Source organism: Anomalospiza imberbis, chromosome 25, assembly GCF_031753505.1.
Source record: "Anomalospiza imberbis isolate Cuckoo-Finch-1a 21T00152 chromosome 25, ASM3175350v1, whole genome shotgun sequence".
Lineage (NCBI taxonomy): Eukaryota > Metazoa > Chordata > Aves > Passeriformes > Viduidae > Anomalospiza > Anomalospiza imberbis.
The window spans coordinates 2,794,565-2,810,969 of NC_089705.1; the positions used below are offsets into that span (position 1 = coordinate 2,794,565).

The 16,405-nt window shown below is 42.2% G+C and overlaps 1 protein-coding gene across 4 annotated transcripts in view; it reads right to left on the reverse strand.

The window, feature by feature from the left end:
• Window positions 1-491: 491 nt before the first annotated feature.
• Window positions 492-16,405, reverse strand: part of RLF (RLF zinc finger) — a 41,599-nt gene continuing 25,685 nt past the window's right edge. For 3 of the 4 annotated variants that reach the window (XM_068172680.1, XM_068172681.1, XM_068172682.1), the window contains 4 exons: window positions 12,517-12,719; window positions 8,148-8,284; window positions 5,804-5,945; window positions 492-5,635 (listed from right to left, as the gene is read on the reverse strand). In XM_068172680.1, the coding sequence (XP_068028781.1) occupies window positions 905-5,635; window positions 5,804-5,945; window positions 8,148-8,284; window positions 12,517-12,719 (5,213 nt within the window). In that variant the 3' untranslated portion in view covers window positions 492-904. The remainder of the gene's footprint in view (window positions 5,636-5,803; window positions 5,946-8,147; window positions 8,285-12,516; window positions 12,720-16,405) is intronic. The other variant, XM_068172683.1, reaches the window with a different exon arrangement.

Sequence of the window (16,405 nt, forward strand, 5' to 3'; positions counted from 1 at the left end):
TGAGGTAGCCATGTGTGGTAAGAAATGTCATACAGAACAAGAAACAGAGCTTAAAATATTAGCTGACTCTTCTGGTGAATCTTCCAGCTAGGTTTCATTCATTGTCCAAAAAGCAAACCGGGGAACCCAAAATATGCACAGGTACTTTCAAGTGACACAACCTGTTTGGAAGTCTGGCAACACTCACCACACACTCAGGTGGTGCCAGACAGCCTCATAAAACACCCTCTGCCTTTAAAGGAACAAAGACTTTCTCATGCATAAGTGCAATTAGTAAGCCTGTACTAATTATAGTTCTTTCAAGTCTGAAAAAAGCACAGAGAATGTTGTAAAATAAAATGTAATACTTTACTTTTCTGTATCTATTTTATCAGTCTGATAAATTATCTACAAATGCATAAAACTTAAGCAACACCGTCCAATGCACTCAGAATGGTCCCAAACTCAATTACAAGTAAAGCACATTAAAGATTTACTGTACAGTAAACAAATGGGTGAAAAACTGTAATTTATTGAAACTCATAACTCAAAAAATATAAGATGCTGTAGTGTACAATATGTTACACAAAGCACCCTGGGGTGCACATTCAAGTCAAGTAATAACTCCATCGCCCCCCAAACCCTGGTACCCCAGTACTTGTTCCATATACAATCATGCACATTTACTCTTCAAGAGGAAGCCCCCAGTATTCTGATGTGTTAAATAGCACCAAAATCAGCATTGTTCATTGAAAAAAATGGGGAGCTAAATTAACTTGGCCATTACTTTCGACAGATATTATACATTCATGGAATTAAACAGTCAAAACTAACCTAAAAAGTGTGTACTGTAACAATTACTGTTCTAACTTGAAGTTCTCCCCGTACAGCAGTAGTGGAGGCTATCTGCTCTAAGCAAAGCTACTTATGTACTTCCTACACACAGCTCATCTGCCTTTTTTGTTGGAAATAAATCTATGAGAGGTGTGGAAAACTTGGATCTTTCAAGAACTACTACTGGTCGTAAGTAATGCAGCTGTTTTAAGGCAAGGTCTCCACAGTCCGTTAGGGCCTTGTCCAAGATTGCCCTCAGATTTTCTAAAGAAGGGGCAGATGAAGACTCTGACAGCAAGGGCTGGATCTCTGTGAGCTGCCCAGGGTCATTTGGGGTTATGATTACATTTTCATCACTTACAAAGTTGTTTACTGGTGTATTCCCTTGACTGTCTCCCTCTTTTTGCAATGTTTCATCTACTGGCAACTGCTCAGGAGACTCCCATTCTACTACCTCATCACAATCATCATCATCATCATCATCTTTTCCCTCACTTTCCTGAATAAATTTTAAAAATGAAGACTCAAATCCCATTGGTTTATATGTCTTTAAATCAAATGGTTTGGACACAGGAGGCTTTTGAAATTTGTCTTTTGTAGCACAAAGTACATTTCTTTTTGCATTCTGATTAACCGCACTATGTTGACATTCCTCTGGGTCTTTCTCTCTTGGCAACTCTAATTGTAAACTGGAGAAAGAAGAGCTATTCTCTCTTTCACTGCTTTCAGAAAGACCTTCAGTTTTACACATAGTTGTCTCCCCGGCATTAGGCTCTTCAAAACAAGTGTTCTTTGAACTGTGGTTATATTTTAAAGTGCCTGAACACACAAAGGCACTGGCATCACAATTCACACTACTCGGTGAACATTGCTTTTGGTCTTCATTACTCACATCTGGAGGATCACATGCAGGGTTTGCAACAAGGGCTTTGTCACTTTCCTGCACAGGCTCAGAATTAGCTGATTTATCCTCATTCATTTCTACACCTTTTTTATCCAAGTCTGAAGCTGTGCCAGAGCAAGACTGCTTTTCAGTCATGATGCCACATTTAACACAAAGAACGAGTTTCTGAAGGCGCTGCTCGATGTACATGTTGGTCATCTGGTGTGTGCGCTTGTAGTGCCTCACTATGCTGCTTTCCAGTTTGACAACAGACAGGCACCCCTGGACCATGCAGGGGTACTGGGTCTGGTTAGACTTCTCTTTGCACATTTGTAGGGCTTCCTCTTTTGTTTTGAAATTCAGCAAATGCTTTTCCCTGCTTCTGCTAATTCTTTTCGCTTTTTCTTTTAATTGCTTCCCATTCTGCTTGCTTGTGCTAAAGCTGTCTTTCAAACAATTTTGCTCATTTTTGTCTTTACCTTCATCATCTTCCTCCTCTCTCTGATTTCCAAAGAGACTATCATAATATTCACTGTGTCTGAAATATACATGTTGAGAATAGTTACTGTAATTTGTGAAAATTCGATTGCAGCCATTAAGGTCACAATGGATTTCAAAATCTTTGTTTAATTTTTCTTCATTGGCATGTTCTTCTATTAGGTGCTGTTTAAGCTTATTAAACGTATAAAATACAGCATGGCAGTGCGCTTGGTTACAAGCAAATCTGGCTGACTCCGCTTCAGAAAGCAGTTTTTGATCCTCTAAGATTTCATTGTGGAAGTCACTACAATGTTTAGCAAGAGCTTTAGAACACAGAAAACGCTTACCACACTCTTTGTGTTTGCATGCAAATATTTTTTTACATTTGACAAGTTCCCTTTTTGTTCTTGCTTTGTCTTTTTCTAAGCAGAGCTGTTCCTTATTGTACTGGTGAACAGTTCTGTAATGGCGAATCAAACCTTTCTGGTTTGTGAATGCTGAGTTGCAGCTTTTATGTATACAATGAAATGGTTTGTGGTACTTATGCAATATATAACATAAGTTTCCTTTAGCAACTGTTCTTTTGCTCCCTCTTCCTTGCCTTGCTTCCAGTTCTTCCCTATGACTGTCCAGAGAACTTATGTTAGATGTTTTTCTTGTTACATCATTGTCTGTCTCTTCATTGGACTCCAAATCAGTCTCAGAAGAGCAGTCTTCCTTTTTCGGGTGACACAGCTGTTCAGAGTCCGAATGTCCAGAGAACCCAACGCTGTTTGCACAGGCAGGCACTGGAGCAGTGCTATTCTTATGCATGTCCTCTGTACACAATCCCACATGATCAAATTTTTCACTAGGACACGCCTTGTGAGCCACCATCTGACAGCCAATTTGATGTTTGTTTCTATAGTGAATTCGAAGATGTGTTTTTCTTGTAAATGATCTTTGGCAAATGTGACACTTAAATGGTGAATACCGATGCTGGAACATATTTAGCTGAAGAACCACTTCCTTTGAATAGTTATGCTTTTTAACATAATGCATTAAGAGAGCTTCTCTGGTCACAAACTCACATGTACATCCGTGACATTCACAGAAAAATGGTTTAGCCGCCAGTTGAGTAAGGTACTGACTGGGTAAATTATCTTCTTGCTCTTGAAGGTGAAATTTTGAGGTAGTTTCATCAACTGACTCAGGGCACTTGGCATCCCTAGATGAATAGCCCAGAAAAGATTTCTGTCTTGAAGAATTCTGAATGTTAGCATTTTTTAAGCTTAGATGTTTCAAGCCTAACATTAGTTCCAGCATGTTATCTTCAATATCTAGTTCTTTAGAGCTGTCATAAAAAGATGTTTCTGGGGAAGAAGGACAAGTTTCTTCCCTCAGGCCACTGCTTTCTTTAGCATCTACAGCACAATACACACTTTCTGGAGAGTCAGCATTTGTATCAGAATTATGACCCAACTCTGGACTCATATCTGTAGGGGATTTACTGTCCTGAGCATCACTCAACAGATCGAGAAAGTATTTAGTTTTCATTTCTATATTTCTTTTACCTTTAAAGTTGTATGGATGGGCCCTTCGAAGGTGTTTTTGCATACTTCTGGAATTTTTGTGGGTGGAACAGCAGCCTTCAAAACCATAGGAAAGACTTTTTTCATCAAAGCAAACTGCCACATTGGAACACTGTTGTTTCATATTTGCTGGATGGAAGACTCCTTCCTGGGACATGACAAAACCTGGAACTGACTGGTTGTGAGCCACTGTTCCAAGCGGCCGTGGAGACGTCTGACCTTGGCTTGCTGCAGCATCTGCCCTGTGCTTCCCACAATGCAGGCTGCAATTACTTTCACTGTTGAGATCTTCACTGTCAGAGAGAGATTCTTCCTTCACCTGTGGAATTTCCTGAGAGCCTGAGGGATCCAAGTTATCGTTCAGATTGGAATTTTCAGATTGTCCAAGCAGCTGAGACTCTGGAAGATAACTGGATTTTTCTTCTGAAACCAACCCTTCAAGGTTCAGCGTTTGCTTCCCTTCCCCATTTGACACTTTAATATCATGGGCTGCAAGGTGATTCTGAAATTCAGTTTTTGAATAATAAAACTTCTTGCAACCAAAGTAGTTGCAGGTGTACGACGCATCCCTGAAGTGCTGCGCCTCGTGATGGTAAAGCTGCCCTAAGTCACTGAAAACAATATTACAGCCATTCAGCTCACATTTATAGCGAAGATCATCGTGTGTTTGTTTGTGGTTGAGCAGCTCATTGACCGACCCAAACCTGGCGTAGCAGTCCATGGACACACACATGTAGGGCTGAGGCCCGCAGTGCACGCGCTCGTGCTCCCGCAGGTGGAAGGACGTCATGAAGTGCCGGCGGCAGAACGCGCACTTCTCCCTCCTGTTCTTCATATCCAAGTAGTGTTTTGCGTTCTCGTCGTTGTTTTGATGTTCAGCTTTCAGATGTACACTTAAGTACTTAAACTGCTTAAATACTCTAGAACAATCCGTCCCAGGACAGGGGTAGATGTCTCTGTCTTGCAGCTGGCAATTTTCCAGTTGGCTGAATGTGACGTATTCCTCCGTGTCATCGTCAAAGCTTTCGGGGAGCTGTGCCTGGTGTGACCTTTCTGGAAACACTGGGGGTGGGCTGCTGGAAGCTGTTGCCTTTTGCGGTGATCTCTCTTTTTTCAGAATGATTTTCTTTTTAGGTCTGTGTGTTCTACTAGGTGGCATTTTAACATGTTCCATTACGTGTGGTACAAAAAATTCCTTTCTCTTGAACTTTTTTGTGCAAACAGGACATGTATAAATACCATCTTCCATGTGCATCTTAGAATGATGCAGTATTCTGGCCTCTATACACTCCCTTTTGCAGAGCACACAAAAAAACTTGTATTGAAGCCATCTCTGGTATCTTTCTGAAGAACCAATTGGTTTTTTTACTCTTGCTTTTTCCTTAGGGTGGCTCATTGTGTCTTTCCCATCATAATATTTGTGTTCTTTTGTCTCATCATAGTCACTAAAGAAAGTTTCTAACATGTCAGTTTCATTGAGTGACATATGACAAGCTGCATCATCCTCGGAATCAGAAGCTACTTTCCCTAATAGTTTAAGACAGTGCCGCTTCAAAGTCTTCCAGTCCCAAAATTCAGGATCAAACGGCCAATATGCTTTCAAAGCCAACAGCAGTTCACAGCGGAGTGAATTTGGAACCAGTGCGTTTTCTTCATCAAATTTTTGGTCTGGCTGCATATAGAGCTCTTCCAATGCATTAAATCCACTCAAAGTTGGCTCAAGTAAGAATTCTGTGAGCTGACAGGCTCTTCTAACTTCAAGGTCTTCTGGCAAAAGGCAAGCAATTGTTTTACACACTGATGTCTTCATTTCATCGCTTCCGTTGGACCTGATCTGAAGGGCTCTCACACACAGCAACACAGACACAGCAAGTCCTGCTTCCTCTGCCTGTTTAAAGGAAACAGAAGATTTTTATTAGTATGTTTTGAGGCATAATCAGAAAGTATGAATAATGAAATAAGCTATATTTTTTTCAGTTCAATAGAATTATTAATAAAAAAATAAATTCACGTAATCAGCTCTAGCTGTGTCCAAAGACTCAGGACTGTTACTTACTTCAGATTGTATGACTCTTATCAAGAAAAACAGGTGCTGTAGTGTCTTGGCAATGATGCCAAACTGACGACATCTCTCCAAAAAGGAATCTAAGGAAGGATCTATTCTTCTCTGCAGTTTGCTCCAGAAAAGTGTCAGTTCCCTGCAAAGAGTTGAAAGCAGAATGTAATAACATTGCAGATACAGACAATCTGTGCAGTCACAGTGTGTCAGTTCAGAGCTGATGCCAAGAAAAATTCAAGTGTTATTCAAGGACAGCGTACACTTCAATTAGGTCCTGATCTCCAAGTGACACTGAAGAGAACTGTTCCTGTGCCCCACTCGAGCATCTGATCAAAGCCCAGTGTATCTCCTGATCCTTACAGGGGAAAGACACTGGCACTGGGATTCGTCTCACTTAATGCACACATCTGTAGCTGCAGACTTCCTTTCTAGACAAAAAAAAACAGTCCCACACTTCCAGAGTCTTTACCTCTCACACAGACATTTAAAATGGCTAAGGTGAATCATAAGGGAAAGTTGCCACTTCTCTTCCAATAAGCAAGCAGCTGTACAAGGACTGCTAGGTACACTACTAGAACTTCAATTTATACACCTCCACAATGTCAGCATTGCCATTAGACAGAAGACTTAATTCTCCCATCTCATCCCCAGGGAAGGTAGCTAGAATTTGAGAAGTCTATCAGGACAGCAGTGGAGGGGGAACTGTGCTATGCATGGACAAGCCAGCACAGTTTGAGCCAGCATCTTTCCTCAGAATGACTAAAACCAGTGTAGACATAATGATATGACACAAACCTGCTAACCTTCTGTAAGCAGGGACACATTTATGTTGCTGGACTGTGCTACCATTTGGATCTTCAAGCCATCACTGCCTGTCACCTAGGCTAGCCAAGTTTAAAGCTGATGTGCAAGTTGCATGTTACAGCTGCATGACGTTTTGTGTAGCATTAGCCTCGGGTAGGCCTGACCTGGGAGTCAGACTGACATGGAGATGAGAAATCTACAGGTCTGAGTTAGACCAACAGGACCTGAAAATTGCATTCCAATGCTAAAGAGTTTCAGTTCAGACTTCATACTGCAAGCAAAAAAATCTACCCACATTTGGTTCCCAACAGTCTGACAACACAAAGTCCAACCCTCTTCATTTGCTCCCTAGGCATACAGCTACTGGAACAAATCATGTCTTCTTGGACAACAGCAAGCAATATAACTTACCCTAGAATAATGTTCCAGCCTCGTACCTCTACGGTACCTTGTAGTTTTTGTACTCTAGCCTTGTACTTTTCTGGATATAATTCTACTCTAATCCCTAATTTAAAAATTCTATAGTGAAAAACATCCTCTAGAACTTCAAGCGTGGTGAACTCTCCCCTTCTGAGTCTTCCAAAAGGTTCATTTCGTTCTACAAGGTATTTTTTGCTCAACAAGACCTTTCTGGCCTATTTGTACACATGACTGGACTAGGCTGAACTGTCAATCATCCTGCAGACACCGAAGTACTGTAAAAACTTTTTTTAATGGCTTTAAAACATGGAGCAAATGACCAATACCACAGCTAACTAAAAAATTCCCAATGTATTGTTGATATGTCTGACCATGTAATGCTTTATCCAGGTGGGGATTTAAATGGAAGAAAACCACATATTTTGCCATGCTTTGAAAGCCAAAACTACAAACCCATTTTCTGAAAGGCACAAATCAGCCCCTCTGCTTTGGCTCTACAAGTTTACCACTGCTGAAACAGAGGTGCAGAAGGTTCTGCATCTCCAGACAGTTAAGAGGGCAGAGTTTTACAGTCACAATCAGGCCAAAATCTAGCACTACAATTCTTGGAGTTACAGAAATTATAAAAATATAAAAAGGCTCTTGGAGGGGAAGTGGAGAGAAGTTGTTACAGGGTGTTACTTCTGCTCATTCCTAATACTGACATCTCTGTGGAATAAGTCAAAAAAATGCACCAGACTTTCATGGGGCCAAGTATTCCCAAGGGAAGAACAGACTGACAACATACTTTGTGGAACCACAAAGCTAGGGGTTTAATACCAACCCTGAGAGCACTGACCCACCACCACTGACAGATCTACTACCCCACAGAAGTATTAGTGTTCATGCCAATAATATGAGTGCTGTTTCAGTTCTACATTGCTTAAACATTACTTTTGTCTAACTGCTATGCTATTAGCATAGCAACTTGTGACAAAATAAGTAATTACCTAGGAAGTGCTTCAGTCTGATGCACTTCTCAAAGAAAGGATAAATCCACCTTCTCTACATATTTTTGTACTGTATTCACTCAATTCTAGCCAGTGAGGAACAGTTAGCAGAAGCAGCTTATACGTACCAAGAGCAATACACATTTGCTGTTTGAAGCTGATGGGTAAGATATGTTGTACAAAGAATAAATGCAGTGTTTTCTTGTCCCTCAGATTCCAGATTACATATGATGTCTAGTACCTCTTTGCAATCCACCTTTGCAATCTTAAAGAAAAAGAAAACGAAAAAGGCACTTTATTCTCAGTGTGTTTACAAAAGAAACGCACATTTACTATATCAAAGCCTCACAAACAACACATTACATCTCCCATACCCAGCGATCATGCCACACCTTTCAGCTACAAAATGTTATGAGAAGTTCACCTGTTAGTTCTGATCCCTTCTTGATATTAGCTTTATTTGGGACAACCTTCCACTTCGGGCAGCTTAGCTAAATACTTGCATGCAGGGCAACCATCTATCTAAAACTTCCCATTCTGTCTCTCTGCACTTACAGGGATTCTTGTGTTACTTTTGAAAATTAGAACCCAGGTCCAAAAAGATCAAGAGTTGTGAAAAAGCTGGTCTCTTGTTCTCTTCATCCCTAGGTACTGATTCTGAACAACCACATTTCAAAGCATGATGATAGAAACAGAAGCATTTAGAGTAGTGCGCTGATTTTGGCTGGGGTAGAGTTATTTTTCTTCCTCAGGGCTGGTATGGGGCTGTGTATGGGATTTCTGCTGGACACAGGGTTGATAACACAGAGATGTTTTTGTTATTGCTGAGCAGCACTCACACACAGCAAAGGAAGCTGGGAGTGCACAGGAGGCTGGAAGGAGACACAGCCAGGACAGGAGACCCCAGCTGACCAAAGGGATATTCCAGACCATGACACCATGCTCATCACATACAGTGAGGGGGAGAAGGAGGAAGGGGAGTGTGTTGAGAGATGGCATTTCTCTTCTCAAGTCTCCGTTACGCATGACTGTGCCTTGCTCTCCTGGAGCTGCAGGCCCATGGGTAGAACTGAATTAATTCCTGGTTTTGCTTTGCTTGTGTGCACGGCTTTTGCTTCACCTTTTATATTGTCCTTACCTCTACCTACAAGTTTTCTGACTTATACCCTTCCACTTCTGTCCCTGGTACTGCTGCTAGGGGAGTTGAGCAAGCAGCTACGCGGGGCCTGGGTCTAGCTAGGGTTAAACCACGACAAGGAGACAAATCCCAAGGAAGTTCTGGAATGTCTGCTTAAGGTAGAACATATCTGTGTATCAAACCAGGGGGTCAGCTTGGATATAAGCCATAAACAGTAATTATGAAGACCATTTACTACTAAGACAACACTAGGTTTTAATACATTTTTCCACTGTATCTATTCTGCTTCACAGAACAGACTGTGGTCTAGCAACATGTACTTTAAACAGCTGTTGACATTATAAACATTTCAAACTCCTTGTTCCTCATGAATAACAATGACAGAGAACAAACAACAGGAAGTTAAACTAATTTTTGCAGACATCTCATTCAGCAGGAAGAGCAGAAGCAGGGATATTAACCCAGTTTCCCATTCAGGCTTGACACTGGAGTTCATTGGGCAGTGTCAGCATTTTCTAAGGTCCACTGACTTTTGGTGTTCAACTTGAGACCCAGAACTGACCTCTTGCAGCAGACATTTCCAGAGCAATTCACAAGGTGCAAGGCCTTGCAGATGTGTCAGTTTTGCATTTGATAAAGTAAAATACAACAGATTTGGAGGGGGGAAGGAGGGAGGGAGTTGTCACTGATTCACCCCTGGCAAGAGAGAAACCTCAGAAAATGATTTAGGTGACAGTGCTTTGCTGTCTAAGGGAACAGACATCATTGCTCCCTGCATGTCAAAGATAAAGCCATACAGTATCTGTAAATCAAGTGCCACCTCCAGCAGGCTGGGGAGGGCTGAGAAGCGAGGCCAATGGCCTTGTGACAGGATTGTGAAGATGCTGATCACTGCCCAGGAGAGAAAGGGGCTCCTATAGGTAACAGGACACTGCTGCATGCCATCTTCCCCCCAACATTCCTTGCCAGCAGCACCTTTCTTATGTTGACATCGACCTCCAGTACCTACAGCTACGCAGGTCCTGCAGCTTGGGTGGGAAGTCTAAGTCTGACAGCAGGGCAACTCCAGCCTTCTCACAGTATTCTACTGTCTCTCTCCACTCAACTATTCCTCTTCTCTATAGGTAACAATTTCCATCACTATATAACGTAGATTTAAAAAGCTAAAATTTAAATTTAAAGCTAAGTGACACAAACTTTTGTCTTTAATAATTTCTACAATTATACACTGCCATTTTCTCAATACTACAGCAAATATTCTTAAAAAATGCAGAGGCTGCCTGCAGCTGTTTGATAGAAGTCTGATCTTCCAAGTCTTGGGTTTTAGAGACACAACTATTGTCAGTGCATGTAAGTATGGGACATGCTTCCTCCACAGATCTGAAGGCAACGTGGCAGGCTACCTGTGAGCTACTCAGCCAGACATTACTGACAGAGGGCATGCTCATCACCAGTTCCATTAAAACAACAGTCACTGAACACCACCACCACTGTTTTAAAAACCACAACATTAAAACCTACCTACTAGGGTTTCTGAGGCTACGGAATGATAAATCCCACATTTTTTATAGCCATCAGTTATTCCTCAATCAGACCCAGAACTTCTGTTGTGTGCTGGACCAGCAGGAGCAACACCAGCTCCAGCACGAGCATGGCCTGGCACTCAGAGTGACCTACAGCTACAGCAGAGCTCTTCTCCTCCCATAGAAATGTGATTCTTTTTGGACAAACTCCTTTGCATTCAGGGCATTAACTACTGAGTAAGCAACAAGAAAACTGGTTTCAAGTCCTGATTATCTCAAACTTGGTCAATGATAATTCATCTCATTTCAGATCTTGGGGTTTTTGCTTTTTGTTTGTGAGATCTTTTTTGCTGTGAGACTGTTTGTAAGATTTTTTTTTAAATATTCAAGATGTCAAAATACACATCTTGAAATCATCCAAAAATATCCAGCCAGTCACTTAAGTGACAAACCAGATACCTACTGAGCTGTCTTTACTAGACCTGAAATGCTGACCACTATTACTCTGTTATAAACCCAACCAGAACAACAACTCACTGAAAGTTAGGAGACTACAGAACAAACATTGCTAAGATATTTTAAATTAGAATTGTTAAAAAATGATGCCCCTCCTCCCCATGTTCTATTAACAAGTATACCAGTTTACTCCTCAAAGTTATTCCTAAGAACATACAACCATGTAAGATTTAACTTGTCTTTGTTTTCCATGATACTTTAGTTTGAAGGAAAAGTTGTAACAGTACAGTGATACTTTATTTTTTATGTCATCATAAACATGTCCTACCACTAACCTAGCCTTCTACCATTTTTTAATGGGACACCATGTTGATACTCTTTATTTGAAGAAGAGCTCCAAAAGATGACTGCTTGTTTCACAACTGAATTTTTTATGAATGGGATAAGGGGCATTTGCTTAAATTGACTCCCTGAAGAGCTATACTTGCCAGCTTTGGATCAGTCTTTCCCAAAAGAATTCCAAATTAAACAAAATCTACTTTGATAATAAGATGGCTATATGAAGCTGCTACGTGTCCCAGCAAACACTCACACTGACATTTGACAAACAGTTAACATTAAAACACTCTATATGGCTTTAATTTATCGGGTTGCTGCATTTCAAAATCCTTTTTAATTGTTACATGTGGCTGGCACTAATGTCTTGCAGAGAAAGCCATCTTGCATCACAGAACATTTGGGCTTCATGCTCTTGCAATAGTTAATTACTGTGTAGGACAACTGCTTTAATTAGCATTTTAATTGGTACAATAAACTGGCAAAACCAAGCCAAACATTGGAAGCCTGACAGTGATCCTTAATTCTACTTTCTACATTTACACAGAGCAGCAGTGAACAAACAACTCTAGAGCTGTATTTCTTGTTACATGTGTGCCTCAGAATCAATTCAAGGTACCAGGAGGTACCAGAAATGCAAGGGACAACTTTATACACAGTGTGTATGTACACACACACACACAGAGTTAGACATTCACATAATTCACATGTATTTACATTCCTCTAGAGAAGTATGCACACACAGACGCATATAAACACTTGTGTGTGTGTATATGCTATTACTTATAGATATAGACAGAAGTAGTTTAATTTGTAGGAGCTAAGCAAATTAACTTCCACATCTGGCACAGCCAGCCCAATCACATCCAATCCCTGGAAAGGGATGACCACACATTGTCTCATCTTTCAAAATAATCTTTCAAAATTCCTCTTATGGAACTCCACTGCAAAAGTTTCACTCTTCAGCTTCAACTCTTACTACTACATAAATAAATTCTAAAATTCTTAATAAATACATATTAAAAAGGGACTATAGTTACTAACCTCCTTAATGGAGTCTTCATTAGGCAGCATTGAACACACACATGTGATGTAGGCTTGGCGAAAAGATGAAACATTTGCAATTTCTGGAGAATCAGCACACAATTTTGACAGGGAAGTGGCTTGGGGGATGCAGTTTGACTTCATCAAATGTTTTATTCGCATCTGCAGAAAGGAAGGCCCTTCTCGTGTAATCAATTTATTAGCTAGGAAAAGAAAAAATCCTTTGAGAACAGACCAATTTACAGATGACACTTAAATGAAATTGTCTCACTGCATTGACACTTCTTCACAAATTTGTGTAGGGACTGTGTTTCTAGGAAACTCTAGGCGTGGTGACAAGTGACAGCAATGGACTCTCTTCTCCCAAACTCTGCAGGAAGAGAATGCTGAGCCACAGAAAACAGACCCCCCACACAGCCACCCCCTGCCATGTCCCCCAAAAACCAGCAGCGTTAAGATGTATGTCCTTTAGCAATGCCTAAAGGACACTGATCACACCAGACAGATACCAGCAGTCTAACTGAGGTCCAGAATCATCACCTTTCAACTGTGGTTTTATATTCCAAAAATCAAAAAATATTTCAAGGCATTCATTACATGCTTTTCAACTGGAAAGTTTTCCACCCAAGCTGTTAAAACCCCATGTAATGCCAAAATATGTAAAATGAAGTTGAGGGTGAAAATATTATCTTTGTGGGACTTTTGAAGGATTGTGTTTAAGACATTCTGGGCTTATGTTCTTAAACAAGCAGATACTACTAATCATTATGAGAATTAATGACCTAATTCAATAGTAAAAACGCCACTGCAGATTATTTTTGTAAATAGCAAGCAAAATATACTTATTTGGATTAAATACCTCACAGATTTAGTTTCGTTCTCTTCCCAGGTGTTTATCATAGAAACAGAATTCAGTTGGAAGGGACCCAAAAAAGTCCTGCTCCTCAAAGGAATACCTCAAATTAAACTGTATGACTAGGAGCATTGGCCAAATGCTCCCTGAACTCTGGCAAGTTTGGTGTTGTGACCACTTTTCTGGGGACCTTGTTCCAGTATCCAACCACCCTTAGGGTAAAGAACATTCTCCTCATGTCTAACCTGTGCTTACCCTGACACAGCTTCATTCCATGTCCTCCTGTCCTGCTGCTGCTCACCAGAGACTGGAGACCAGCACCTCCTCCTCATGGCCTTCTTGAGGAAGATGCAGACTCTGATGGGATCACCCTTGGGCATTCTCTTCTCCAGGCTCAACAAGCCAAGAGACCTCAGCTGCTCCTCAGAAGGAGGAGCCTCGAGGCCTCCCCCCACCTTGGTCACAATCCGGTAGCCTGATGTCCTTTTGCATTGAAGCACCTACAACTGCTCCGCCCCAAGCAGGACTCAAGGTGAAGCCAGCTCAGCACAGAAAGAGCTGGACAGTCACCTCCCCCTCGACTGGCTGGCAATGCTGTGCCTGATGCACCCCAGGACACAGTTGGCCTCTCTGGCTGCCAGGGCACACTGCTTACTCATATTCAAGTTGCCATCAACCCAGCTCCTCCAGATCTCTTTGCACAGGGCTGCTCTCCATCTCCTAGTCTGTCCATGTAACCAGGATTACCGTGTCCCAGGTGGAGAATTCATTACTTACTCTTGTTAAAATTCATATGGCTGGTGACTGCCCAGCTCTCTGGTCTATCTGGCTCTCTCTCTCTCTGCTCTCAAAGGATATCAAAGGTCCTGACAGAGTATCATCAGCAAATTTATTTCATGTACATTCAACTTCCACACCAATGTAATTTATGAAGACATTAAAGAAACCCCACCACTGACTGCTGACCAGCCTGACAATCTCATTTACTATAACTCTTTGCACCTGACCTATCAGCTCACTCCTCATCCAACTTACTATGGACTTATCAAGCTGTGTCCTGGACATTTAATCTGGGGATGCTGTGAGAGACAGCATCAAAAGCTTTGATGAAGTACATGTACTTGCCTTGATTTGACACTGGCCAAAAGCCAGGCACCCACAAAAGTCACGCACTCTCACTCCCCTGCTACTGCTGGGCAGAGGAGAGAAAAATTTAATGAAGGCTTCATGACTTGAGATAAGAACCAGAAAGATAAGAAAACACTCCATGGGCAAAACAAGCTCAATGTAGACGTAAAAACGAGTTTAATTACAAACAAAATCAGAGGAGGCTAATGAGAAGTAAAATAAGCCCTTAAAATCACCTTTTCTTCCCCCAACCCTCCCTCCTTCCCACTGACAGTGCAGGGAGACAGGCTATGGGGGTTTTGGTCAGTTCATCACCCAAGGTTTTTCTTCTGCTGCTCAGGGAGAGGAGTCCTTCCCCTGTGAGGCTGTGGAGTCCCTCCCACAGGAGACACTTCTCCAGCGTGGCTCCAATCTCATGACCAGCAGTCCTGCCAAAACTGCTGCAAGCTGAGTCCCTCCCACGGGCAGACAGTCCTGCCAAAACCACTGCAGTGTGGGTCACTCTTCCAGGGGCTGCAGTCCTGCAAGGACAGGCTGCTCCCGCCTGGAAGCAGGGACCCCCTTGCTCTACTGCATCTCCCACTGGCTCACAGCCTCTGCCAGGCATCCACCTGCTCGGGCATGGGCACCTCCTCCGTGGGCTGTGGGTGGATCTCTGCATCCCCTGTGGATCCCCACGGGCTGTGGGTGGATCTCTGCCTCCCCCGTGGATCCCCACGGGCTGTGGGTGGATCTCTGCCTCCCCCGTGGATCCCCATGGGCTGTGGGTGGATCTCTGATTCCCCATGGATCCCCACAGGCTGTGGGTGGATCTCTGCCTCCCCCGTGGATCCCCATGGGCTGTGGGTGGATCTCTGCCTCCAGGAATTCCTGGATTACAGGGACACAGCTGTTTTACCATGGTCTTACCACAGCCTGCAGAGGAATCTCAGCTCTGGCACCTGGAGCGCCTCCTGCCCCTCCTTCTCCACTGACCTTGGTGTTTCCACGTTGTTTCCCTCACATGTTCTCACCTCCTCTTCTCTAGCTGGAATTCAAATTGCCCTCACTTTGTTTTGAATTTCTTCTTAAATCTGTTATCACAGAGGCATTCCCATCATTTCTAATTGGCCCAGCCTTGGCCAGCAGCATGTCCACCTTCAGAGCCATCAGGGACTGGCTCTGCTGGACATGGTGGAAGCTGCCAGCAGCTTCTCACAGAAGCCACCTCCATGGCTCCCCTGCTACAAAAAATCAGGCTGTGCAAAACCAACATGATGAAATCATATGCTTCAAAATATCTGTGGTGCTATTTCCAGCTTAACATAAATATCTTCACAAAGCCCTGATAATATTCTCCAGATCTGTACATCACTCAAAAGACTCTTGTGAATTAAGAGAGATGGTTCAACAGATGCTTACACTGCATGCAGTACTGCATATGAACCAAGGAACAAACTGGCTAATGAACTGCACAAGAAATCATGGAAATGCATGAGACATTCTGATAAAACACATACTAGAATGCTGTTCTGCAGCAACTGCAGTCAACCAGTTACCTCTGCTGCCTACAAGAGACTCTGGATTAGTCAAAAAAGAATGCTTGCTTTAGACTAACAAGAATATATTTCTATTCAATGGCTCTTCCTGTGTTAGCATCTTATTATTACTATGCAAGATGGGTAGTTAAGAAACCAATGGTATGTACATTTCTAAAAGAGAGGATTGCACATAATAAGAAAGTTTTCATGCTTTCTGCACTTAAAATATTGCCCAAACAAGCAACAGTGTGTTCTAACAGACACTACACTAGCTGGCAGAAAACTCACAATATGCACCTGAACAGAAAACTCATTTCAGGTGCCAGGTACATACCAGTAGTGAAACTTACTTGTATTCTGCAGGAGTCAGCTTAGTGGTCCATTAGAG